This window comes from Natrix helvetica (assembly GCF_964273705.1).
Source record: "Natrix helvetica genome assembly, chromosome: 3".
NCBI classification, from domain to species: Eukaryota; Metazoa; Chordata; class Lepidosauria; order Squamata; family Natricidae; genus Natrix; species Natrix helvetica.
Window position 1 is genome coordinate 59,621,209 of NC_138549.1, and position 27,913 is coordinate 59,649,121.

The window sequence follows — 27,913 nt, forward strand, 5'->3', positions numbered from 1 at the left end:
CCTCCCTTCCTCCTTCCCTTCCTTCCTGCCTCCCTTCCAGTTCCCTCCTTCCTCTTTCCCCCTGCCTGCCTGCCTTCTTTCCTCTTTCCCTATCCTCCTATCCTTCCTTTCTCCCTCCCTCCTTCCCTGCCTCCCTTCCAGTTCCATTCTTCCCTCCTTCCTTCTGCCTCCTTCCTGCCTGCTTGCCTTCTTTCCTCTTTCCCTCTTGCTTGTCTATCCTTCCTTCCACCCTCCCTTCCTCCTTCCCTTCCTTCCTGCCTCCCTTCCAGTTCCCTCCTTCCTCTTTCCCCCTGCCTGCCTGCCTTCTTTCCTCTTTCCCTATCCTCCTATCCTTCCTTTCTCTCTCCCTCCTTCCCTGCCTCCCTTCCAGTTCCATTCTTCCCTCCTTCCTTCTGCCTCCTTCCTGCCTGCTTGCCTTCTTTCCTCTTTCCCTCTTGCTTGTCTATCCTTCCTTCCACCCTCCCTTCCTCCTTCCCTTCCTTCCTGCCTCCCTTCCAGTTCCCTCCTTCCTCTTTCCCCCTGCCTGCCTGCCTTCTTTCCTCTTTCCCTATCCTCCTATCCTTCCTTTCTCCCTCCCTCTTTCCCTGCCTCCCTTCCAGTTCCATTCTTCCCTCCTTCCTTCTGCCTCCTTCCTGCCTGCTTGCCTTCTTTCCTCTTTCCCTCTTGCTTGTCTATCCTTCCTTCCACCCTCCCTTCCTCCTTCCCTTCCTTCCTGCCTCCCTTCCAGTTCCCTCCTTCCTCTTTCCCCCTGCCTGCCTGCCTTCTTTCCTCTTTCCCTATCCTCCTATCCTTCCTTTCTCCCTCCCTCCTTCCTGCCTCCCTTCCAGTTCCATTCTTCCCTCCTTCCTTCTGCCTCCTTCCTGCCTGCTTGCCTTCTTTCCTCTTTCCCTCTTGCTTGTCTATCCTTCCTTCCACCCTCCCTTCCTCCTTCCCTTCCTTCCTGCCTCCCTTCCAGTTCCCTCCTTCCTCTTTCCCCCTGCCTGCCTGCCTTCTTTCCTCTTTCCCTATCCTCCTATCCTTCCTTTCTCCCTCCCTCCTTCCCTGCCTCCCTTCCAGTTCCATTCTTCCCTCCTTCCTTCTGCCTCCTTCCTCGCTGCTTGCCTTCTTTCCTCTTTCCCTCTTGCTTGTCTATCCTTCCTTCCACCCTCCCTTCCTCCTTCCCTTCCTTCCTGCCTCCCTTCCAGTTCCCTCCTTCCTCTTTCCCCCTGCCTGCCTGCCTTCTTTCCTCTTTCCCTATCCTCCTATCCTTCCTTTCTCCCTCCCTCTTTCCCTGCCTCCCTTCCAGTTCCATTCTTCCCTCCTTCCTTCTGCCTCCTTCCTGCCTGCTTGCCTTCTTTCCTCTTTCCCTCTTGCTTGTCTATCCTTCCTTCCACCCTCCCTTCCTCCTTCCCTTCCTTCCTGCCTCCCTTCCAGTTCCCTCCTTCCTCTTTCCCCCTGCCTGCCTGCCTTCTTTCCTCTTTCCCTATCCTCCTATCCTTCCTTTCTCCCTCCCTCTTTCCCTGCCTCCCTTCCAGTTCCATTCTTCCCTCCTTCCTTCTGCCTCCTTCCTGCCTGCTTGCCTTCTTTCCTCTTTCCCTCTTGCTTGTCTATCCTTCCTTCCACCCTCCCTTCCTCCTTCCCTTCCTTCCTGCCTCCCTTCCAGTTCCCTCCTTCCTCTTTCCCCCTGCCCGCCTGCCTTCTTTCCTCTTTCCCTATCCTCCTATCCTTCCTTTCTCCCTCCCTCCTTCCCTGCCTCCCTTCCAGTTCCATTCTTCCCTCCTTCCTTCTGCCTCCTTCCTGCCTGCTTGCCTTCTTTCCTCTTTCCCTCTTGCTTGTCTATCCTTACTCCCTCCTCCCTTTCTTCCCTCCCTCCCTGCCAGCAGCTCCTCCAGCATCCCAGCTGGAAGCAGCAGCACAACAGTCGCCGTTACCAGGGGCGAAGGGGTGGCGGTGGCAAGATCGGGCGACCGCCGCCCCTTTGTCCCTTCCCCAACAGCGGCTGTTGCGCTTCCGCTTCCAGACGGAATGCTGGCGGTGGAGCTGCTGGCGGGGAGGCGAGCTACCTGCATAAAGACGCCGCCGAGGGCATGGCAGAATATATCCCGGCTTGAAGTGGCAGCGCTGGGGACTGCTCAGAGACTCATCAGAGCCGCAGGCTGGAGCTGTGCAAAAAGTCTGCTTGGGCTGGGGGGGGGAAGGGAGGGAAGCCTGGGACAGCCATGCTTCCCTCCCTCCCACCCCCGCCCGAGCAGGCTTCTTGCACAGCTCCAGCCCGCGGCTCCAATGAAAATCCACAGTCAGAAGTGCTGCCACTTCCAGGTGGGATATATTATGCCTCGCCCACGCCGCCGCCGTTGCACCCAGATGGAAAGGGAGCCTTCGCGCCCCCCTTTATGGAGCCTCGCGCCCCCCCAGGGGAGCGCGCCCCACTATTTGAGAACCGCTGGTATACTCAGTTCTATTGGTTACTGAGTTAACCAATGCTTGACCGCTGTCTCCACCAACGTTGGAGAAGGTATGGGTTCTCCACTCACATGGCATTAATTCCACAAAAATCCACACAAAGCCTCACCCCACCGTCCTTTTTCTCCTTAAATAGCACAGGTGACGCCACTTTGGACTTTGTCGGCTGGATAAATACAGATTGGCATCCACGTATTTCCTTAGTTCTTTCATTTCTTTTGGGGTCATGGAGTACATCTTTGGCTTAGGCAGCTTAGCCCCCAATACGAATTCAATCATGCAGTCTGTTGGGCAGTGAGGAGGGAGGAAGTTACAGACTTCCTTGCTGAAGACCTCCGACAGGTCCCGGTATTCCCTTGGCACTTGTGGGCTGCCAGGTGTGGCAGGGGCTGCAGTTTTGGGCTTGCTGGCGCCGCCGGGGTGCATGGCTTTTTAACAACTGTCCGGCTTAACTGGTGGTAGTGACCCTATGCCTATTCTTAGCTTCAGCTAGCTTTCACATGATGGTGGGTCCCCATTTGTCCAGCCATGTGAGGCTCAATATAACTGATTCAGTCATTTTTTAGCAATGACGAATAGGATGAGTTCTCGGTGCCGGTCGATTTCTAGCCTTACAAGTTCTATCACTAGCGTGGCTGGGACTCCACCTATTAGTGTTCCATCGACTTGCTCAAAGCGGATGGAGTGCACCAGGGGCCTCATGCTTATGCCTAGCTGTTTGACTATGTGGAGTATCATTAGACATCTGATGCAGCCATTGTCTATGACGGCTTCTATTTACCCCTGGGCTCCCATTTCTGGTACTACTATCCGGGTCTTGATAGTAAAAGGGTGGATGGGTGCACTTACCATCGGGTTGTCATCTCCACGGTCTTGCTAGTTTCTTTATAGTCGGCTTCCTATGGGGGTTGATCTCCAGAACCATGGCCACTGCTGTGCTGTACCATGCTTGTAGGTGTTCTGGGACCCCTTGGATCCTCAAGCTTTTCGGAGTTCTAGGTAGAGGGCCTCTTTGAAATGGTGAATGAGGAGGCGTTCTGGCCAGTCCCTCAGTTTCCCGGCCAGTCTTCGAAACTCCCAAACCAACTCCTTGGGAGGTCATCCCGCTTGATTCAACGCCTTGATTTGGGCCTCGGCTTCAACTCGATGGGCCATGTCCTCGAATTGGCTTCGGAGCAGTTGAACAAATTAGCCCGCGTTGTCTAGCTCAGAGGATAACTCATCATGGAGCTCAGCTATCCACTCCGTCACTTCTCCCTCATTCATGCCACCCACAATCACCAAAATCAGCTCCCTATTGGTTGGGTATTGGTCCCCATACTGATCAGTGTGCACCCAGATTCGATTGAGGAAATAGGCTAGCCACCCCAGTGTCCCATCAAAGGTCATTCTAAATCATGGAGGAAGAGGGGCTGGCAGGGCCAGTTGCTGAGCCGGCACGGGCTGCTGGGCTGACACAGGCTCTTGGGCTGTTATTGGCGGTGGGGCAGCGACTGGTGGTGGGAGTTGCACTGGTTGCTGGACAGGCACTTGTGGCGGGGGCCAGACCTATGGCTGGACCAGCACTGGCTGCTGGACCGGTATCTGTGGGGGGACCATGGCTGGTGGCTGGAATTGCACTAGTTGCTGGATTTCTATAGGCTGCAGAATTGGAGCGGGTGTCCATTAGTACTGCACTCATCCCTGGCCGGGGTAAATTATAAGACCAGGTCTTATTTTCAGGAAAATATGGGTAGGATGTAGCTGAAGCTTGGAAATTCTACAGAAAGCAGGTTTCTCTGAATTACTAATATACCATTATGCTATAGAAAGAGGATTACCTGCTTATATCTTTCTGATTGTCTTCCAACATCAACTTCTATGACTGAGAAATGGTCAATAACAGGGTCAATATGAGAACCTATTGTGTAGGAATGTACCTAGTAGAGAAACATATGGTTAGAAACAGTATCTAAAACTAAATGTATTGTCTATAAAAGCAACCATGTAACACATTGTTGCTTGTAAAGGTAATGCACTTAAATGTGTAGTTTTAGGTATTAGATTACAGGTAGTCCTCGAATTAACCACCACAATTGGGACTGGAATTTCAATTCTGAGTCATGGCCTCACACTACTGGACTAGATTTTATGTGTTTTATGATTATTGTTAAGTGACTCACTGAAATCATTAAGCAAACGACATGGTAGTATGAAACCATTTTATCCAAAGGGCATTTTTGCTTGAAAATCTTCATAAAGAAACCAAATCCCAAGGCTATTAGGCAAGAGAACTTCCTGCATGCTTCCCACCACTAAATCAGTGGAGAAGTTGGCAGGAAGTTCCAAGTGGCTCGAAACCAGGACAGCAGGCAGGAAAATGGTTGTTGCCTGTTGGTGGTTAGAATTAGGGTTTCATAGAGCTACAGTACATGAGATAAAACTAGCATACTTCAGTAGGCCAGACAGATATCATGCTGCCTATAGATAAAAATTCAAAAACAATGTATTCTAATTCTCAGTAAAAAAGCAGTAAGTGGGAAAAGGTTTACCACAAAAACCAAAAGTTGCTTTCCATGTTTTGCCCATGTATCTTTGCTTGGAAGATTTAATTGCTTACACTAATAACAATTTTCTGTCTCAGAAGGCGAAGTGATACTAATAGACATTTTGTCTACCATTTTGCTCCATTTTGTACCTCTCACTGAAAATCAATTGTGAAACATTAAGTTGGAGCTCTACTGATCCTTACCATATACAGGTGAAACTCAAAAAATTAGAATATCGTGCAAAAGTTCATTTATTTCAGTAATGCAACTTAAAAGGTGAAACTAATATATGAGATAAGATTCATTACATGCAAAGCAAGATAGTTCAAGCCGTGATTTGTCATAATTGCGATGATTATGGCTCACAGCTCATGAAAACCCCAAATCCACAATCTCAGAAAATAGAATATTATGAAAAGGTGCAATATTCTAGGCTCAAAGTGTCAAACTCTAATCAGCTAATTAAGCCATAACATCTGTAAAGGGTTCCTGAGCCTTTAAATGGTCTCTCAGTCTGGTTCGGTAGGAATCACAATCATGGGAAAGACTGCTGACCTGAAAGTTGTGCAGAAAACCATTATTGACACCCTCCATAAGGAGGGAAAGCCTCAAAAGGTAATTGCAAAAGAAGTTGGATGTTCCCAAAGTGCTGTATCAAAGCACATTAATACCGTGTTGTCCTGACAATAAAGCCATGCCACATTTTTCTGGTGGGCAAAAATATAAGCCCTCCCCCGCAAATAAGCCCCCTGGACAGCCCCCACTTCCAGCCAGGCAAAGTGCCGCTCACCAACCTAGCGGTATCCCAAAGGTGCCAAGCCGCAGGAACCAGGGGGGAGGCAAAGGTGATCGCGTTGCTTAGCACCTTCGGGATACCGCTAGGTTGGTGAGTGGCTCTGTGCCCAGTTGAAGAGGGGGGTTGCCGGTCGGTTGCTCTCTTGCGAGCGGGCTCCCAAAGAGCCGGGCACATCCTCATGGGCGAATGGCTGTGTTGCGCTGTCGTAGCAGCGCAGCACAGCAGTCATGAAGTGACCACACTCATGAGCAGCCACCCGGCAAACCCCCTTTCCAGCCGGTCACAGCACCATTCACTAACCTAGAGGTATCGCCAAGCCGCGTGAGCGCCTGTTCACCACCATCCGGCTCCCGCGGGTTGGCGCCTTCGAAATGGCAGTGAATGGTGCTCTGCATGGCTGGAGGGGGGGTTGCACGAGTGGCTGTTCCACTCTCGCTCACACACCTGCCAGCCTCACAATGCCCTTGCCCAGCTCTCTCCACAGATCCAGGGCACCTCCGCCGCCGCATGGCTTTTTCTGCGGCTTCCAAACCGAGTCTTCCGGCAATGGCCGCTCTGGGTGTACGCTCTATGGTTGTATGCTCTGCTGGCAGCTGACCACAACCATAGAGCCTACACCCAGAGCAGCCATTGTCGGAAGACTCAGTTTGGAAGCCGCAGAAAAAGCTATGTGGCAGCGGCAGCAACGGCGGTCCCCTGGCTCTGTGGAGAGAGCTGGGCCAGGGCATCGTGAGGCTGGCAGGTGCGTGAGCAAGAGCAGAACAGCCGCTCGCACAACCCCCCCTCCAGCCGTGCAGAGCGCTATTCACTGCCATTTCGAAGACGCCAAGTCCCGGGAGCCAGACAGCGGCGAACAGGCGCTCACGCGGATTGGCAATACCCCTAGGTGAATGAATGGCGCTGTGCCTGGTTAGAAAGGGGGTTTGCCAGGTGGCTGCTCATGAGTGTGGTCGCTTCATGGCTGCTGTGTTGCGCTGTCACAGCAGCTCTTTGGGAGTCTGCTCGCAAGAGAGCAGCCGCCCGGCAACCCCAAAACAATAAACCCTCCCTCATAATAAGGCCCAAGCCATATTTTGTGTGTAAAAAGAAAATAAGACCCTGTTGTCAGGCCTGTAGTTATGTTTTTTTTAGGATCTTTGGCCTGCCATACTTTCTTATAATTTTCTATGCTGTTTCAATAGTGTAGTAGTTGGGAGGGGGGAATAGAAAGGAGTAGGATTGTAGAATGTATTGTTGACATTCTTTTATAGAAGCCAAGGTCATCTTTTGTCTCCGCACCTCGACACCTGACTGGAACCAGAGGGGTGTAGATGCCAGCGTGGAAGATGATGATTGGAACATGTGATGGATTTGTGGGTGTGGGGATAGATCATGAACTTTCAACTGGGTGGAATTTCAGGATGTAATTCAGAGTTGGAATTTTTCCATAGAGGTGCTAAATTGCCTGTAGAATAAATTGGACCTTTAAGGATGTTTTGTCTTGGACAATGATTTATTTCTGCATGGTATTTAGAACCCTAACATTATTCCAACTCTCCCCTTTAAAATAATTCACTAGCACCCTCCCCCTCTCAAGGGGGAAGAGCTGGTGATGGGGGTTGCGGCATTCCCAACACTGACCGGGACACCGTAAATATCAGCGAAGAATTTATGAGAAGCTTTTGGTGATAAGAAGCTGAGTGCCGGAACTTCAAAGGCAATGGAATGCTGCTTCCAGTTTAATTGCATCTGGAGGAATGCAGGAGGAGACATGACAAGACGAAGAAAAGTCTCAGACCAAACTTCTTCAGCAAAACGTGAGTGCATGCTCCCCCTCCTTCCCCCCAGCTTGGAAGCAAGGCTTGGAGAAAAAAAAAACCTAGAACGGAGGTTTGGGCTCCTTCCAGACGGCAATAAATGAAATGGCTTATTACCCTGCAACTAACTGGGAGAAAGATTCCCTTTCAAAATGGGAATTTCAACCGAGGCAGGAAGAAGGGATTTCGCCAGCATCTTTCACTTGCAAGCCACCACAAATGGGGCTGCAACCAGTAAATGAAGCAAAACCAGATTGGGTTTTCTTCCCAGATTTTGGATGGATGAGATGCCACTGGCCACCTCCTTTGCCATCAGCATGGGAAAATGATCCAAGCCAGCAGAGGGCACCTACTTGGCCCATAACTCCTCCAAGCCAGCAGAGGGCACCTACTTGGCCCATAACTCCTCCAAGCCAGCAGGAGGGTCCTTGGCACAATCACCCCCCTAGCTAGCCATCATTGGTTGAGCTGCAACCTGTGAAGCAGGCAACCCCGGGATGGGTCTTAGCCCCAAGTCATGGATGGAAGGGATGCCAGTGGGCACCTGCCCTTCCTCAGCAGATGGCACCATGGCAGAAAGCTGGGCAGTGGCCAACCGAGGGATTGACCTCCCCACCGGTTCCAGTCTTCCCTGCAAGGCCCAAAAAGGTTCTTACCAGACCTTCCTACAGAGAAGAAATCTCCATGGAAGAAGGGATTACCAAACAGAGGCCTGCAGTGTGGATGGCGGGAAAATATGCACCTGCAAGGCCCCAAGTGGTTCTTACCCCACCTTCCTACAGAGTAGCAATCACCAACATGGAAGAAGGGATTACCAAAGCCAGGCCTGCAAGATGGGAAGCGGGACAAGGTGCATCTGCAAATGCCCAAAAGGTTCTTACCCCACATTCCTACAGAGAAGCAATCTCCACCATGGAAGAAGGGTTTACCAAGGGGGAAGCTGCAAGTTGGAGAGCAGGGCAGTGTGATGAAACGGTTCCTAAGTTTAGAGATGTAACTAGGTTCCATTCCTCGTGGGGGCCAATTAAATGCCACCATTGTTGTCAACTTGGCCACAGAGCGTCAGAGTGCTTGGCTCCAGCCCCAATGCCACAAATGTGTGTACCAATCGCCATGGTGGTAAAGAGAGGGCCCCAGATGCCAGCACAGAAAAGTCATCTGGGCCAACAGCCTCTGGAAGAGGATCCCCAACTTAAGGTGACAAAGTGTCCTACCAAGGGGGAGGCCTCGGAAGAGGAAAAGGGCAAACAATCTCCGGAGGAGGATCCCCAACTGAATGTGACAAAGAGTCCAACTAAGGGGGAGGCCTCGGAGGGGGAAATGCCCAACTGACCTCTGGAAGAGGATCCCCAACTTCAGGTGGCGAAGAGTCCTACCAAGGGGGAGGCCTCGGAGGAGGAAAAATGCCAGCCGTGAATGATTGAATCCAAGAGCCCAGAACCTACAGCACCTGCAGCAGAGAGCCCTAAACGGCCATGGGAAGAGGTCGCAATGGACTTCATCGTGGAACTCCCAGACAGCAGTGGGCATAAAGTAATTTGGACTGTTATTGATTTGTTTTCTAAGCAGGCATACTTCATTGCTTGCTCAGGATTGCCATCTGCAAACGAATTAGCGAAAATGTTTGTGAAACACATTTATCGCCTGCACGGAGTACCCAAGAAGATCATTTCAGACCACGGAGTCCAGTTCACAGCCAAGTTCTGGAGAGAGGTCCTGAGATCCATTGGGTCCACACAAGAACTAAGCTCAGAGGTTCATCCCAGCATGAACGGCGCAGCAGAGGAAGTCAATGCGGTGGTGGAACAATACATCCGGTGTTTTGTGGACTATCAGCGAGACAACTGGTCGGACTTGCTACCCTTCGCCGAAGTGGCGTACAATGATGCGGTCCACAGCAGCACAGGATTAGCGGGTTTCCAGATTACCAGTGGCATGGAAGTTGTTGCCATGCCTGAGTTGCCTAGAGAACCTCCTTCCTTCATGTCTTTGAGTGAATGGATGGACATGCTAAAGAAAGGATGGGAGAATACGAAGAAGGGTCTAGCAGTTGCGGCCGAAGCCTACCAGAAGCAAGATGATCAACATCGCTCGCTCCAAAACCCCTACCGTGTGGGGGACAATGTTTTTGTATCTACCAAATACATAAGATTAGAAATGCTTAGCAAGGAATTGGGTCCAAAATTTCTAGGTCCATTCCCAATAGTGAAGATAGTTAACCCAGTTACAGTTCAACTCAGTCTACCCAGAAGTCTAGGGGAAATTGACCCAGAATTTCATTGTAGCTTGTTGAAACCAGTAATTGGTTCTAACAGAAGAGCATCCAGCCAAGTTCAATCTCCTCCTGTAGTGATAGAAGGGGAAACACAATCTGAGGTGGGAAAAATTGTAGACTCCAGGCTGAATAGGGGTCGCTTACAGTACTTAGTGCATTGGAGAGGTTACCCTTGGTCTGAAGATAATTGGGTGAACAATGGGAACCTAAAAGTGGAGAAGTTAGTAAAGCAATTCAATGGGAAGTTTCCTGAGAAGTCAAAGGGTTCCCCTGGGTGGAGAAGAGGTGGTTAATTTTGTTATGTTAACTTTTATGTTATTCTCTTTGCAGGAAACGTTTTTCTTTTGAGGAGAGGCCGCCTGTCAGGCCTGTAGTTATGTTCTTTTTAGGATCTTTGGCCTGCCACACTTTCTTATAATTTTCTATGCTGTTTCAATAGTGTAGTAGTTGGGAGGGGGGAATAGAAAGGAGTAGGATTGTAGAATGTATTGTTGACATTCTTTTATAGAAGCCAAGGTCATCTTTTGTCTCCGCACCTCGACACCTGACCGGAACCAGAGGGGTGTAGATGCCAGCGTGGAAGATGATGATTGGAACATGTGATGGATTTGTGGGTGTGGGGATAGATCATGAACTTTCAACTGGGTGGAATTTCAGGATGTAATTCAGAGTTGGAATTTTTCCATAGAGGTGCTAAATTGCCTGTAGAATAAATTGGACCTTTAAGGATGTTTTGCCTTGGACAATGATTTATTTCTGCATGGTATTTAGAACCCTAACACCTGTCTTATTTTCGGGAAACACAGTAGAAAGTTATGTGGAAGGGAAAATTGTGGAAGAAAAAGGTGCAAAAGCAGCAGGGATGACCGCAGCCTGGAGAGGATTGTCAGGAAAAGGCCATTCAAAGTGTTGGGGACTTTCACAAGGAGTGGACTGAGGCTGGAGTCAGTGCCACCACACACAGACGGAACCTGGACATGGGCTTCAAATGTCGTATTCCTCTTGTCAAGCCGCTCCTGAACAAACAACGTCAGAAGCGGCTTACCTGGGCTAAAGAAAAACAGACCTGATCTGTTGCTCAGTGGTCCAAAATCCTCTTCTCTGATGAGAGCAACGTTTGCATCTCATTTGGAAACCAAGGAACCAGAGTATGGAGGAAGAATGGAGAGACACACACTGCAAGATGCTTGAAGTCCAGTGTGAAGTTTCCACAGTCTGTGTTGATTTGGGGAGCCATGTCATCTGCTGGTATTGGTCCACTGTGCTTCACTAAGTCCAGGGTCAACGCAGCCATCTACCAGGAGATTTTGGAGCACTTCATGCTTCCTTCCGCAGACGAGCTTTATGGGGGTGCTGATTTCATTTTCCAGCAGGACTTGGCACCTGCCCACACTGCCAAAGCACCAAAACCTGGTTCAATGACCGTGGGATTACTGTGCTTGATTGGCCAGCAAACTCACCTGACCTGAATCCCATAGAGAATCTATGGGGCATTGCCAAGAGAAAGATGAGAGACATGAGACCGAACAATGCAGAAGAGCTGTAGGCCGCTATTGAAGCATCCTGGTCTTCCATAACACCTCAGCACTGCCACAGGCTGATAGCTTCCGTGCCACGCCGCATTGAGGCAGTAATTGCTGCAAAAGGGGCCCAAACCAAGTTCTAAGTATATATGCATGCTTATACTTTTCAGAGGTCCGATATTGTTCTATGCACAATCCTTGTTTTATTGATTGCATGTAATATTCTAATTTTCTGAGATTGTGGATTTGGGGTTTTTATGAGCTGTATGCCATAATCATCACAATTATGACAAATCCCAGCTTGAACTATCTTGCTTTGCTTGTAATGAGTCTATTATTATAAATAATATTTATTTATTATAAATAAGCCTACTAAGCCTACACCGCCCCGAGTCCCTACGGAGAGAGGGGGCGGTTTATAAATTAAATAAACCTTAAATAAACCTTAAACTATGGCCTCTTGCAGCAGAAGTCTAAATTTCAATTATAGCTTGGCTGCAAACTAACTCCCAGTTCAGCTCAATGGCTAAACTATGAACTAAAACCTGGAACTATGGCACGAGTGGGAGGTAATATCCAAGCTGGAGCCTCTTCAGAACTCATAATGTCAAACCACAATTAACTGTTATAAGCAGAATAAACTGAATATGAATCTACAGTGGTTTCAGGCTTATGAACTTTCCATTCATTTTAATACCTAATAACCTTGGAACTAGAAAATAAAAAAATATCATCACCATGTAAAGAAAATATATCCATTCTTCTTGCTACAAACATTGGCTTAAAAAAATTAGATAAAGACACAATCTTAAGCCCTATTTTGTTTTGAAACCGCTTCTGAAACTTATAGAATCAAGACCAGAGAAGGATAATGTCACAAAATATAAACTTCTGCAGCCCAAGTTCTACTTACCTTATGAAGTAACTTGCATTGCTCTTCCTGGTCAGAGTGGTAACTCCGCCACTGGAGTTTCAGGCGGCCATTCAACCACTGAAGGTATTGGACATCTTTTTGGCCTTTAATGTGAGGTTTTGAAAAAAGGCTTTTCCCATCTTGCGGACATTTTAGAGGATTGCACTAAGAAGGAAAATAATAACAAAATATCTAAAAATGATTTTTGCTCTGTACCAACTCAGTTTTTCACAGTATTCAAGGTTTATTACGTGAGCTTAGAGAGTATTTCTGTAGATGTTTAGTATTCGTTGTTGCCTAGAAATTTTAGCAGAATTTCTAAAGATGCTATTGATAGAAAAATGTCTCATTACTCAAGTTTGATGAAATGCATTCCTCTAGGAACAGTCATATATGTAGAGCTCTTTTTTATTATTCTCTTTCTTTCTTGATTGTATTCTATCTCTATATCATAACTTGAAAGGAAGTTCTCATAAACAGAATTTTTCCCTTTTCTGCTCTGGGTTATCACATTCAAGCAACAACATACATATTTTCATAAAAAGGCATCAAAGATTCTCCAAAAATATACATATTAAAGATATCAAATTCAAGAAATATCAAGAATGTTAAAATAAATGAAGCTCTCCGGAAAAACAATTGACTTTATCAGACTATCTAAATTTCCTGAATATTTCATGAAAAATACCTGCAAAAAAGATTGATATAGGGAATGTAACTGGGAGCCTAAACACTGAGATTCATTATCTAAAATGGCTGCAAGACATCAAGCTTAACTGCTCCTAACATATTCAAATATTCTAGTCTTTGAAAATGTGCCACTTTGATCAACATCCCCTTATCAACAGCGCTAATGCTTTATTCTATCCAATACAGTGGAATATTGGAAAGAAATTGTGTAAAGTGTAAAGTGATTTGGGAATGTACCATCAGGTTAAGTATCCAAACATTGAACAGAACCAAATGTTGTATGGTGGAGAAAAAAATCTTGTAATTCATCATAGAAAGAGGAAATTGCTCTTCTCTCCTTCTAGGCTTTATGCCTGGCAGCTTTAGGATTAGGTTGGCTTATGTAGGCATTATGCAGACCAGATTTTTGCCCTTAAAGAGATCTGTAAAAAATGCATGAATGTGACAAAGCAAATTTATGATATATTTTTTTATTGAAAGAAAGTATGTTAAAGTAAACAGCCTTGAATTGTAAAATGTTTGGAGCAGAATCCAAAATTAGTTGCTGAATGCAGTAACAGCAGTGTGCAATAAATCTAAACCATAGCTGAGAATAAATGAAAAGGTTGGCAAATGTTTCATATTAGCAGGAGTAGGAGAAGGATTAAGATGGTGCATTGGGTGTTTTAATATAAAAGTAAAGGTAAATGTTCCCCCCGCACATATGTGCTAGTCGTTCCTGACTCTAGGGGGCAGTGCTCATTTCCATTTGAAAGCTGAAGAGCCAGCCCTGTCTGAAGATGTCTCCGTGGTCATGTGGCTAACATGACTAAACGCCAAAGATGCACAAAATGCTATTACCTTCCAATCAAAGGTAGTCCCTATTTTTCTACTTGCATTTTTTACGTGCTTTTGAATTGCTAGATTGGCAAAAGCTGGGACAAGTAACAGGAGCTGACTGCATTACGCAGCACTAGGGATTCGAACTGCTGAACTGCTGACCTTTTGATCGACAAGCTCAGTGTCTTAGCCATTGAGCCAACCCGTCCCTTTAGTTTCAATATATACCTTTTCCAGTGACGTGCGGTGAGGTTTATGACTGGTGAGGCACTGACACAGTGCTGGGTTTCAAATATTTTTAGACTTGTGGACTTCAACTCCCAGAATTCCACAGCCAGGCATGCTCAGTTCCAATCTAAAGCGACAGCATTTGTTTTTCTCCTTTGTGAAATAAGTTTCCTTTTTTCCTTTTTCTTCTTCTCCCTTCCCCTCCTTCCTCCCTCTCCCTTCCTCCCCCTCTCTCAAACACACACACACACACACACACACACAGAACTTGGATTGGACTATCTCTCCTACCCCTTCCCTCTCTCACTCACTCTCAAACAAACCCACACACACACAAAAGTTGGATTGGATATCTTTTCCAGTGGCTTGAAAGCAGCTCCTCTGCCATCCCCCCCCCCCCCATTCCCCTGCTGCCTTTCCCAAACACCTTCACCATTGCAAATGCAGCCTGCTGTCTGGGTGGGAAATGCCTGGAACACAATAAAGCCCACCCACCACCTCCTGCTGGCAGGCTGGGGTGAGAGGGGAGGCAGAGAAGCCGGAGGGGAGCCTTCCAAAAGAAAGAGGCTGGGGGGAAGTGTTTGTACTACAGCATGGCTCTTTGCCTGGCTTCCTGCCTCCTCCTGTGGTCTCCTCAGTGCTCGCTTGTGCTCTCCCTCCCCAAGTGTAGTTTGATTGCAGGTGGAGCCACGTTGCCTTTTCAAACTTGTAATCAGTGAAGATGGGCTAGATTTTTGTATAGTTTTATCCAGCTGTGTGTGTGAGAGAGAGAAATGAATGGGGGCCTGGGGAGGAAGTCACTACACTTGGGGAGGGAGAGCACCAGTGAGGTTAAGCAGAGTCATCCACGGTGAGGCAGCAACTAGCTCAGCTTTTTCCTTTTAATTTTTTTTTCATGATGAGAGTGGTGAGGCTGTGCCTCACTTGCCTCACCTGACTGCACGTCACTGACCTTTTCATTTACTTTATTTATTCCATATACACTATATATATGGAATGCTTGTGCTGATATAGAGGTGTGATGCTTGATACATGGATGTATATAAATGTATAAGAAGCTAACAAAGAAGCTGTGAACTCATACGTAAATCATGGTATTATATTATACAATACTACTATACTATACTATACTATACTATACTATACTATACTATATTTCTAAATTCGTTTTATTAGAAATCAGGACAAATATTAAGTTTGCATGGATAAACTAGTAATAAGTTTATAAGTAACTAGCTGAATACCCATTATCCACTACGAAACTATGTGATCAGGTGTTGATAAATCGACACTTACGGCTTGAAAATTAATGAGTAGTTACCATCAGCGTCTCCTCTTCCCTTCTCCCCCTCAGGTTTACCCCACAGAATCCTCCCCTATCTTACCCCTTTCTCTCCCTCAGGTTTGCTCCACAGAAACTTCCCATATCCTATCCCCTTCACTCCCTCAGGCTTGCCCCACAGAAACATCCCCTATCCTATCCCCTTCTCTCTCTCAGCCTTGCCCCACAGAATTCTCCCCTATCCTATCCCCTTCTCTCCCTCAGCCTTGCCCCAAACCTCTATCTTATCACCTTCTCTTCCTCAGGCTCCTCTCCAAACTCCCAGCCAGCAGGCCAGATGAGTCACGGGTTAGCCACGCTCATGTCCAAGTTTTCAGGTTGGGAACATCTAACTCCTTAGCATCAGAACATGTTAATAATAATATAAAGAAATACTAATGATCTTATGGTCATTTCAAAAAATCCTTTCTAAGTGAGCACCTAGAAGCCAAGAGGATCATACGTGCCACATTTCAGGTTTGTAAGCTTTATGATTCTGGAGATTTCATGATCCAGTGTGAGTGGCTTTCGCTTTAATATATAGAGATTATGTGTAAGTGGCCACTAATCCTGGATACCAAATCATAGTAGATATGCTACTATATCTCAATTCCAAAGTCCAGATTTTGAAATCAAATCTGAGTAGTCCTGTGCTACAAAGGTTTCTGTTTTTGGTCTCACTCAATATTTTATGTATATTTCATAGCTGTTAAATTCCAAGATAAAACCTTATTGCTTAGCCAGCTCAAAAAATAAAAAGCAGTGCTTTAATTATGCAAAAATAGATGAACAGTTAATGTATTTGGTATCACAATATTTAAGGCTTCTTTTCGGGGAAGGGAGAGGGAGAGGAATGAGGGAAAATTTGAAATTCTGTAAGTAGAAAATCACTTATTTTATTAAATATAGTATAGATATGCATAATTCTGTTACTTAATAAAAGTATATTTTGGCTACTGAAAACGATTACATATTCACTGATTGCACTTATTTTGAAAATAAGGAATACCTTCCTGGGAAGCAGGAAGGCAAAAGGTAATGTTGAAAATAGAAAAATCAATTAAACCCGATAAAACAGGCAAACTCCTGTTTTAATGGAGATACAACCATTCATTTTTACTGCCATGATTGTACTGTGAATTTATACTCAGTTTGCAGTCAATTATTCCTATATATCACAAGTGTCAAATTCACGGATTCATCCGGCCAGCAGCCATCAGTTTGACACCCCTGATAGGTAGGTAGGTAGGTAGGTAGGTAGGTAGGTAGGTGGGTAGGTGGGTAGGCAGGCAGGCAGGCAGGCAGGCAGGGAGGCAGAGATATCCATAGTATTGTTACTAAATTGCATATTCCCCATTTTATATGTGGATTTATTTTCAGCAGATTTCTCTACAGTATCTAAATCTGTTTGAATTTCATTTGTGTCTTGTACATTTAGACACCCAACTTTATATTTTCTGCAAATTCATAAAATTCTCTTTAAAGTTTATAATAAAATAATCTTTACAGAGTGCCTCCCTCCCTCATATGATATGAAACCATTGATTACTACTCTTTGGAGTACAATTTTTGAAACATGTCAAATGTAGATGGCATGTCAAGTCAATTGGGTAGAAAATTAATATTTAACTAACTTGTTAATCAGAATGTCATGATATACTTTGTTAAACGATTTGCTGAAATCAAGACATATAACAAAGCATTCCTACAAATAATGCTATATTTCATCAAAGTGTAAGAAAAATAACAAAACAAGCAAAAAAATATTCTACAATTCTACTGGACTATTTCTAACTAGAGTTAGTCAACAACAGAGTTGGAGAACCCAAAGGCCAAAAAAGGGAGATGTCTGCAGTTCAGACGTCTTTCTATAAGGAAGGCAAATATTTTAAATTAGCGTAATTTCTAATATGCCTGGAACAACTTTTGCACTTTAGCTCTAGATAAAATGGTATGCATTCAATTCTTTAAGCCATTTGTCTCTTAAACAATTTCCACAAAGTATGCTGGGAACATGTTGGAATACATTAAAAATAATCTGTCTCTATTGCCACTCTCAAAAAAAAATCAATTGACCCATTCTCTCTCATTATTTAGCTGCCAATGAACATTATTCTTGAGCCCTTGAACTCACCATGCATACTTTTGCTTCATCCCAAAGTTTAAATCTATTTAGTATCAATAACTTTTCCATTAGAGCTATTCTGCAAAGGAACCAAGAGAGTGCCAATAGCAATTCTCTGCTTGCTTCTGAACCATCAGCAGGAAGCTGATAAAATTTTAGTCTTCTATATCCATTGCTCAAGGCGGCATATTTGACAAATCTGACTTGGGTACCTAAAGAGGAGATAAGGTAAATCTTGATTATTTATTACCATTCAAGTAACCACAAATTCATCAAAAAGAGTGCCAAATGCTAAAGCAAGTAGAACCAACATTTGGGAGGCAAGGAGATAAAATCGTATCACCTCAGGAGTTAATTTATACATAGTAGCCTAGGAGGACATGTTCAATTTCCTCCTTTTAAACAAATCTGACATTCAAGGTTAGAGCCTCTGACAGTAATAATTATGTACTAGCCTCTCAGTACCAAGTCAGCTTCCCCAATAATAAATTATTTCTTAAAATGAAAAGAAAGTGATCTCCCATTATCCCTGAATTCATTGAATTATTAAACAAAGGCTTTGTAAAATTATAAAAAAGAAGAAACCATTAAGTCCAATATCTTGCTATACTTAGAATATTTATTCTAAAATAAATATTAAAGTATTTATATAAAATGACTGTCCAAATTCTGTTCAAACATCTCCAGTGAAGAGAACCTCACCAACGTTTTGAGTAATTCATTCAATTGTCAAATTATAATGGTTACTGTTGATTCTTCTACATTTAACTGGAGCCATTATATAACTATAGCCCATTCTTCTATAGGAAATCCTTTCAGATACTTAAAGGCTGCTATCATAAATTTTACAGTAATTATTATTTCTTGAGGGAAGACTAGAGAGTATCACATATGCTTTCTAATTTAGACAGCATCATTCCTGGAATGAAATAGTAATATACAATTAATCTATAACAGATTGCCAGTAGGGCTTTCTGCCTAAACAGTTTTGCACTTTTTAGAACAAAGAAAGAAAGAAATTATCTATTTCAGGTTTTGTCCTGTCTTAGATGCTAAAGTCATTTAGGTGATCTTGAGCTAATCACTTTCGTTTACTCCTAAAAAAGCAATGGCAAACTGTTTCTGAAAACATTGCCAAAAAACCTGCATGGACTTATCCGGACAGTTGCCGTAAGTCGAAACTGACTGAAGGCATCCATAAACAAATAAATGTATTTATATCAATATGTTACGTAGAGTTCACTATATAAAAACTACAGCAACTCTGTCTGGAATCAAAGTAATGTACAGTACATGAGCTAATAAAACTAAACACAGTAATTTAATACTCTGACAGTATAAATATGTAATAAAACCATTATCAGATGCTTTTTGAGACTTCATGTGAAAGCTGCCTGAAACAATCCAATTGTAATTTCATAGAGTTGCAGTCATTCATTTCTCAATGTATGTTTGCCCAGCATCAGAGTAGGATATACCATTGGTAAGATCTTACCTCTGAGTGTGAGAGAGTAGTATAATGGTGGGACAATTGAATCAATCATTATTCCTTGGTGAAGCAGTTCTCAAAGCACTAGTGCTCCCCAGCAGTGAGTAAAAAAAACTATTCCTAGAGGCTGGATTGATTATTCTGATCAAATAGTGAAGCAAATACAGCTATCAATATGGTTGCACCTAAGTACCTTCTCCAATGCTGTGGAAGTTTAAAAATATCTGATTTTTTGAAACAGGTTTGATAACAGATGGAGCACTTGTAAGAATTACAGGTATAAGGCTTACTATGAGAATGACTGAACCCATATCAAAACACATTGCTACTTTTCGCTATGAGAGCAGCAAAGAAACATTTACCTTGCAAAGCTTGCTGCATCATCAAATATTATCAATAATCACCCAATTGGAATTTGCGTTAAAGCAAGTGGCAAGTGCCATCCCTTCAACATTCATTTGACACCACCATAATTTCAGTGCCAAGCAAAGATTTTCAAAGGTCTTAATATATCAGGAGATGTTATACTTGTACTGTTTTTATTCAAATACTTATAACTGCACAAACTTTTATCGTTTTATAGTTCATGTACCATTTTATAGACTGAGGCTGTCAATAAATTTCATTAAAAAATTACAGTTTTGTTACTTTCATTCTCCCTCACCCTACAAAATTGAACATGTTCCCCACATTCACAGTAATTTGCTACCTGTATCAGCAGACTTTATCTGTTCTCCACCATGGATATGATTCAGGAGATGATATAGTAGCTTCCAGAATGTTAAACTCTGTTTAAAATAGAGAACACTGAAGACATTTGCTGTAGTTTACATGACTTTGCTTGAACCCCCAACCTTTGTTTCATTCTATGCCCTTGTCAAATATATAAATACTAGATGGTTCTCCTTTAAAAGAAATCTTTTTAAAACCTTCAACTATAACAAATTTATGTCTAGAGTCAGAAAACCAAGTAGGTCAGGTCTGACTAGTACTTGAATGGGACATCACCAGGGAATATCAAAGCTGCAAGGTAGACTGGAAGGTCGAAAAAATTCAGAAAAAGATAATGCCAAATCACTTCAAATTGATACATCAAGAAAAGTACATGGTATATCTATGTAATCACTAGAAGTTGAGCTTGACATGAACCTATGGGGAAAGAAGACAGCCTTTCTTAAAGAGACAAACAGCAGTAGCCATAAAAATAAAGGACTTGTGGAATGATACACCCATCAATTAATAGCAGTGTCAAATTTGTCACCTGAGAGCAAATGAGATGTAATGCAAGTTAGTTTGAATGCAGTAATCCTTTTCCATTTTCAAATCTTTTTTTCTGAAATATCTAAAATATCTATTTGGATCTACTTTGTTGTTAATTTTTCATATATACTTCTTTTCCAAAACTTTTTATCCTGAGGTGTTATTTATGTATTTACATTCTTTATTATTTTATAAATAACTCAAGACTCCTTCTTCTACCTATCCTCTTCAAAACGACTCTGTAAGGTGAGTTGGGCTGGGAGAATGCCTTGCCCAAAGTTACCCGGCACCTGTCATACCTAAGGTAGAGCTCACAGTCCCTTGGTTTATAGCTTAGATGAAACTTGTTCTCATTGTTGTGGTGATAAAAAACAGAACATAAGCAATATAAGCAAAAGTACAGTCTCTCACACACAAAGCAAAATTGGAGGAAGGAACATTAGGTATCTTCTCCACATTGAGTTACTTATAAAATAAATAATAGCAAGCATTCAAGCTTATCTCTATTTGTATCCATCCATCCATCCATCCATTCATCCAAACAAGCAAAGAAAGAAAGAAAGAAAGAAAGAAAGAAAGAAAGAAAGAAAGAAAGAAAGAAAGAAAGAAGCTTTTCTAGATTCTAATTCAATTGTAAGGGTCAAAAGATAAACAATAGTAAATTGTTTGATTCATAAGGTACCACCAGATATTTTTTCTTAAAATATGGTATTTAACAGCTAGGCACTTTTTATGGCTCCCCAATTGATTGCCATTGAAAGTGCAGATTATCCAATTTATTTATTATTTATTTATTTGATTTGATTTCTAGACCGCCCCCTCTCCCCGAAGGATATTTCAACTGCAGAATGTTCAAAGAAACTAATCTTGATTTTAGAGAATATTGAAACTGAATTAATTCAGAGATATAATTTTCATATTTCAATGTATCAACAAATGTGCATCTAATATCTATATACAGTGGGATATGAGCATTTTGGGGTATATTCACAAGTAAATGTTAAGTTTTTAAACTTCATTAGCTGTTTAGTGATGGAATATTTTTTGTATGTTACCACGATTTTGCATGGTTTTTCGTTTTCTATTCTTACTTGGTGCTCTCTATTCACCTATACGTTACCAAATTTCTCTTAAAAACATTAGCAGCAGCTGACAAAATAAATTAGTACATTGGAGTTTCGTTTTAAAAACTCGAGCCTCTCAATAGACATGGTTATACTATTCTGTCGAGCACATAAAATCAACTCTGTACAGTCGGAAGCTCAGAATAAGGAAGTGAGACCGTTTCCTAGGATATAGTCCCTGAATGGAAGAAAGCCCTCTTCAGAGAAAAACACCATCGCCGCTGTCATTTTCTACTGAAAAGCTGCCAACCAGGCGCTTTTCCTAGTCCATCCGCCCGGAGGGCTACTAGTCAAAGGCAGCAGTTACCCTACCACAGCATCTTTCAGTCTCAGCCGCTTTAAGATGTCTGGGTTGCAACAACTCTCAGAATTCCCCAGCCCTACACGTTTTAAAAGTATATGAGGCTGAGACACTTTGTCCTACACTGTTGAGGACTAGTCTCGTTTTTTTAAGCTGCCTAATATGTCTCGCACAGTGTCGGTAAACATAAATTCGTGCTCAGTGTCTGAACGTGCCACCCAGTTAAGTGGCAGAAAGAGCGGCCAGGAGCGTGTACTTCCCCTTTCCCCTACTCACCACCTGAGGTTGATCGAATTTGGCTTGCCGGAAAGTCTCTGGAGAAACATGCGAGCCAGGCAGGCTCAGGCTCAGCGCTGCAATAGCTGCAGGCAGGTAAGCGGATGCCGGTCGTTGGCAGTTCATTATCTTCTTTATTGGCCTTATTTCCGCGCCTCGCGCTCTCTCAAAAGCGGCAGGACGTTACGGAGCTTGACAGGAAGTAAGCGTCAAGTGCGCATGCACAGCAGTGAATCTGAAACTCAGTCGCTTCCCGAAACTCTCATCATGCCCTTTACCATAGAGAAAAAAGAGAATTAAGCATAGCCTTTCAGACTTCTTAATTCTGAGATTTTTTTTTTAAAAAGTCTGATCTCTCTTTGGAATGATTGTCGAGTCGTCCGTTAAAGAAAAGCTATGATTGCTTAGCAGATATCGAACGGGCAGTCACCACGAAACTGAGAAGAGTGTTTGCTTTTTCTACTTCAAATTTTATTTCGAATATTCTAATTATTTAGATTTGCACACTGAAAAATTAGATCACACCGATGATCTAATTATATTTTTTGGGACACTGGGGCAAGGAATTATTTTGAGGAATTATTCAATTTTTCTTCAGTTATTTTGTCTAAATCAAAGATATAAATGTGAAGGCATTTTTTAAATTTCATGCCTTGTATATAGTTAATTGATAATTCAAACTATACGATTTGTATTATATAGAAAACTATAAAAGCTGTTTTTATTTTTGCACCATTTTTTATTTTTATTTTTTATCAAGTTGTTTTCAACATCCCACTTTTCTACTCATTTAGAAAGTTAGCACCCACATTTTAGGAAATATTAAATAATATTTAATATTATATTTTCCCTAGAGGAGAAACATCTTTAGAGACAGAAACTCAAAGCCTCAGCTCCCTGCCCCCAGCAGATATTTGGTGCCTATTCAGAAAGACTGGGCCAGCCTATCTACAAAACAAGCTCCAGGGTAAATGGGATTAAGACATGACCATCAGAACATAATAGGATTTGCCTTAAATCTACATTTACACCAGCTATATTCACTCTAGCAAGTGTGCTACTATGCTGTAGCAAGAATGACAAACTCTTTATATGTATAAAGTAATTTATATGTTTATTACAGCCAGAACTTATCTGAGTTAAGGAAATCTTTTGAACAGTTCTGATAGACAGCAGAGCATGCACAAGCTTCTGGCCTTTCTTAAATTCAGGTTGTAGAGTAAGAATGATGTACCTTCCCAGAAAGTAAGAACTACAGTCAATATTTGTTGACAAAAGTATATCCTATGGCTTGTCAGCCAAAAATTCAGTCTGCCCAATATCTACTAATAAGCCCTAACTGGACAACTGGTATATAGGAAGCCTTAGTAGGAATAGCTTATACAACTACCACTGTTCATGAAGAATCAGAATAGAGTTGGAAGGGACCTTGGAGGTCTTCTAGTCCAGTCCTTTGCTCAAGCAGATCCTATACCCGTGATGGCAAACCTATGGCATGCATGCCACAGGTGGCATGCAGCACCCTTGTCTGTGGGCACGCAAGCCATCGCCCCAGTTCAGCTCTGCCGTGCATGCATGCGTACCTCCCATTAACCAGCTGATTGTCAGGTCTCCCGTGCATGTGCGGGGGCAGAGCATGTGCAGGGGCCACGTGCGCATTGTATTTGGGGGGCTTGGGGGCACGTGCGCATTGTATTGGGGGAACTTGGGGGCACGTGCATTTGTGTGAATGTGCGCATGCTTTGAGCACTCAGTCTGGAAAAGGTTAGCCATCACTGTCCTATACTATTTCAGACAAGTGATTGTCCAGTCTCTTCTTAAAAACCTCCAGTGATGAAGCATCCACAACTTCGGAAGGCAAGTTGTTCCACTGGTTAATTGTTCTCACTGTTAGGAAGCTTCTCCTTAATTCCAGGTTGCTTCTGCCCTTGATTAGTTTCCAACCATTGGTTCTTGTGTAGCCTGTTGGTGCTTTGGAAAATAAATTGACCACCCCTCTCTTTGTGGCAGCCTCTCAAATACTACTATCATGTCCTCACTAATCCTTCTTTTCTTGAGACTAGCCAAACCCAAATCCTGCAACTGTTCTTCATGTGTTTTAGTCTCCAGGCCTTTAATTGTCTTAGTTGCTCTTCTTTGCACTTTTTCCAAAGTTCTCAACATCTTTTTTGTAATGTGGTGATCAAAACTGGATATAGTGTGGTCTTACTAAGGGATTATAAAGCGATACTAATACTTTATGTGGTTTAGATTCTATGCATCTGTTTATACAACCAAGAACCCTTTTTATGCAGCCAAAGAGCCAAAGAGTATTAGCTTTTTGGCTGCCGTTACACACTGCTGACTCATGTTTAAATGATCGTCCACTAGGACTCCAAGGTCCTTCTCACAGTTACTGTTTTTGAGCCAGATTTTGCCTAATTTGTACTTTTGATTTTTCCTGCCCAGGTGTAGAACCTTGCTTTTCTCCACATTAAATTTCATTTTTTGGATAGGTCACATTGTTCAAGTCTGTTAAGATCTTTTTCGATCCTGAGTTTGTCTTCTGCAGTATTGGCTACTCCTGCAAATTTGATGAGTTCCCCTTCTATTCCCTTATCTAACTAATTTATGAAGATATTGAAGAGTATTGGCCTAAGACGAAATCTTGTGGTACCCCACTGCTTCCTTCCTTCCATGTAGATGTAGTACCATGAAGGACTACTCATTGAGTATAGTTTGTCAGCCAGTTACAAATCCATGTGGTGATGCTGTCTATCCCACATTTTTCTAACTTATCAAGAAGTAGGTTGTGGTCTACTTTGTCAAATACCTTGCTGAAGTCTAAATATATTATAGTATGTCCCCAGTATTTTGCTGGTCTACTAATTTAGTCTTTTTGTCAAAGAATGAAATAAGATTGGTGTCAACTCACAAAGCATCCCTGGCCTGCACTCAAGTTGCCATGGGCAAGGGGGATGGGGAGCTGCCAACGCAGAAAGGCAGCCACAAACAGAAGCACATTCTATGCATATCTTTCTCAAGACTATCTCCCAGGTTACCCGCAGCAGCCGGAGGGGCGTAATCTCTACAGCCCACGAAGGTGCTCCATTGGAGAATGTGATTTATGACACATCCTGGGGGGAGGGGGGAAACAGGGTCATAATTGGGTCATAAATTATGTAGGGTCAGAGTTGGCATCACTTGGGTACGTGCCGACATGTTGCTCCGAATAAATAACTGGATGTCTTTTTTTAAAAAAATATTTTTTTGAAAAATATGACAAACACAACACACACAAAAAATCATCCTTTGTTACATATTGTAGAAGTGTGTCGATTGGTTACAAATAACTTGTGCATCTCTTCCACAGACATTACTTATAATTCAAATCATATTATGTATTTTAAATAAAAAATCTTTATATATCTTACTATCAACCTACCACACTTCTTATTTGACTGTGGTTGTTTTTGCATGAAATAGTCCAAAATTAAAAAACACAAGCACATTTCATTAATTATTTCTAATATCATCTAATAACATTGCCCCTTTATAGCATATTCTAAGTAAAAATTAGTTATGTTTGATAACAAGGTTTCTAATCCTCCTTTCCAAATTGCTGTTTACAATTTATATCCCAATTCCTTTTATTAAACCAGTACATATATATATTGTTCACTATATCCCTTGTCATTTCATTGTTATTATAGATATTATTTATTAACAAAAATTCATTCGTTAATTATATCAAATTTCCTCTCATCAAGCCAACACATGTAGGTCAATTATTTATTTAACATAGCACTCTAGAAATTACTAAATTACCAATCACTAATTACCGTGTTTCCCCGAAAATACAACCTGTCCCGAAACTAAAGCCTTGCCACATTTTTCACATGGGCAAAAATATAAGCCCATCCCCGAAAACAAACCCCCTGGACAACCCCCCCCTCCGACCAGGCAGAGCACCACTCACTGACCTAGCGTTATCCCGAAAGTGTCAAGTCGCAGGAGCGGGGGGAGCGCTCACGTTGCTTGCCGCCTTCGGGATACCGCTAGGTTGGGGAGTGGCATTCTGCCTGGCTGGAGGGGAGAGTTGCCGGGCGGCTGCTCCCTTGTGAACTGGCTCCCGAAGAGCCGGGCACAGCCTCAGGGGCGAAGTAGCCATGAGGTAACCATGCTCACGAGCAGCTGCCCGGCAAATCCCCTCTCCAGCCGGGCAGAGCGCCATTCACTGACCTAGGGGGTATCCCTAAGGTGTCGAGCCATGTGATGCTTTGCCCGCCCCACAGCTCCCGCGGCTTGGCACATTCAGGATACTCCCTAGGTCAGTGCATGAAGCTCTGCCCGGCTGGAGAAGGGGGTTGTGCAAGCGGCTGTTCTGCCCACAGCCTCACCAAGCCCTTGCGCAGCTCTCCCAGGCCACCGCCGCTGGCCGCTGCTGCCTGCCGCTGCCCCGCTCGGAGCATAACTTCCAAACTCCAAAACTCAGGGCCGAGTCTTCCAGCACCGGCCGCTCTAGGAGTGCTCTCTATGGTGGGCCGGCTGCTGGAAGACTCTCTGTCCGGAAGACTCTCTGTCCGGCAGAGAGTTTGGAAGTTATGCTCAGAGCGGGGCAAGATGTATTCTTCCTGTTCACTGTCTCTACGGGAGACAGTTTAATAACTGGATGTCTTTTGAAGCTTGGCTCGAGATTCATGGTTTAATCAGGGCATCCTGCGGAATCCTTTGGCATGAACAATTGGTTTGGCATGATCTGTTTTTAACAAACCTATGCTGGCTACTAGTTATAATTTTACTTGTTTCTAGATCTTCACAGATCTGTTTTTTAATTATTTTTTCCAGTCTCTTCTCAGGTATAGATATTAGGCTGATTGATCTGTAGTTTCCTCAGTCTATATTTCTTTTTTTCCTCTTTTTGAATATGGGAACCATATCAGCTTTTTTCCAATCCTCTGGTAGTTCCCCAGTGCTCCAAGATTTTAAAAGATATGATAAAATGGTTTGAAGATTACATCTGCCATCTCCTTCAGAACTCTAGGATGTAATCCATCAGGTCCTGGTGATTTATATTCATCAAAGCCAGGCAGGTATTCTAGTCTATTTTTTACAGTTATGTTTTTATAGGTTTCTTTTTGTGTGAAGATTGATGTAAAGAATGAGTTAAGCAGTTCTGCCTTCTTCTACTGCCTGTCCTTGCCATCTTCTCTCTTTAGTGGATCGATTGTTTCCTTTTTCCTGTTGTTTATATGTTGAAAGAAACTTTTTATTATCTTTGACTTTTGTTGGGGAGGTTGAAGGTGATGTGGATTAACCTCCCTTTGATTTTGTCTTGCAGGAATTCCTTCTCAACAGAGAGGGGGCAGCTGCCATCTTGGGTGCATCTTCAGGGCTGCCACAGTGAGGCCGGTTGGAGCTGTGGGAACATGAGGGGGGAGATGGAGATAGCTGGAATGGGGAATGTGCAGAAAAATAACATTCTTTCCCTTGGGAGCCAAGGATGCTCTGCCAAGTTTGGAGGGGTATGGACAAGAGCCAGCCAGAGCTGGGACTGCAACCTGATTGGGCCATGTGATGGACTTGTGACTTGGAGGCAAGAACTTGGGGCTTTGATTTGGATGGGGAAAACACTGGGTTTTCACCAGCTGTGCCAATATGACATTCCTAATAAATTCATACTTTGAGGAAACTCTAGGCCTCAGGGTTTTGATTGCTTTGGGTCTATTACTTGGAACCCTGGCACTAACCCGACTGGAGAGCTACAAGCCCCCTGGATCTCAGTGAGTCCAGAGAATGGAACATCCAGCCACCATCGAGAAGTTAGTCCCTGGCTGGACTGCCAGAGACTGGAGAGCTACAAGCCCCCTGGATCTCAGTGAGTCCAGAGAATGGAACATCCAGCCACCATCGAGAAGTTAGTCCCTGGCTGGACTGCCAGAGAGATTCGGTCAGTTGAGTGTCAGCAGCCTGGGCCAGCTTCCCCTAGGTCAGGGGTCAGCAACCCATGGCTCTGGAGCCAGATGTG

General features: G+C 43.6%; 1 protein-coding gene across 2 annotated transcripts in view; it reads right to left on the bottom strand.

The window, feature by feature from the left end:
* Positions 1-22,111, bottom strand: part of TEDC1 (tubulin epsilon and delta complex 1) — a 52,986-nt gene extending 30,875 nt beyond the window's left edge. Inside the window, exons 1-5 of one of the 2 annotated variants that reach the window (XM_081947988.1) lie at positions 21,907-22,110; positions 19,655-19,733; positions 17,466-17,668; positions 12,274-12,438; positions 4,263-4,361 (exon numbers count right to left, since the gene is read on the bottom strand). In XM_081947988.1, coding sequence (XP_081804114.1) covers positions 4,263-4,361; positions 12,274-12,438; positions 17,466-17,668; positions 19,655-19,733; positions 21,907-22,032 — 672 coding nt within the window. In that variant the 5' untranslated portion in view covers positions 22,033-22,110. Of the gene's footprint in view, positions 1-4,262; positions 4,362-12,273; positions 12,439-17,465; positions 17,669-19,654; positions 19,734-21,906 lie in introns of both variants that reach the window. The other variant, XM_081947989.1, reaches the window with a different exon arrangement.
* Between the last annotated feature and the right edge of the window lie 5,802 nt (positions 22,112-27,913).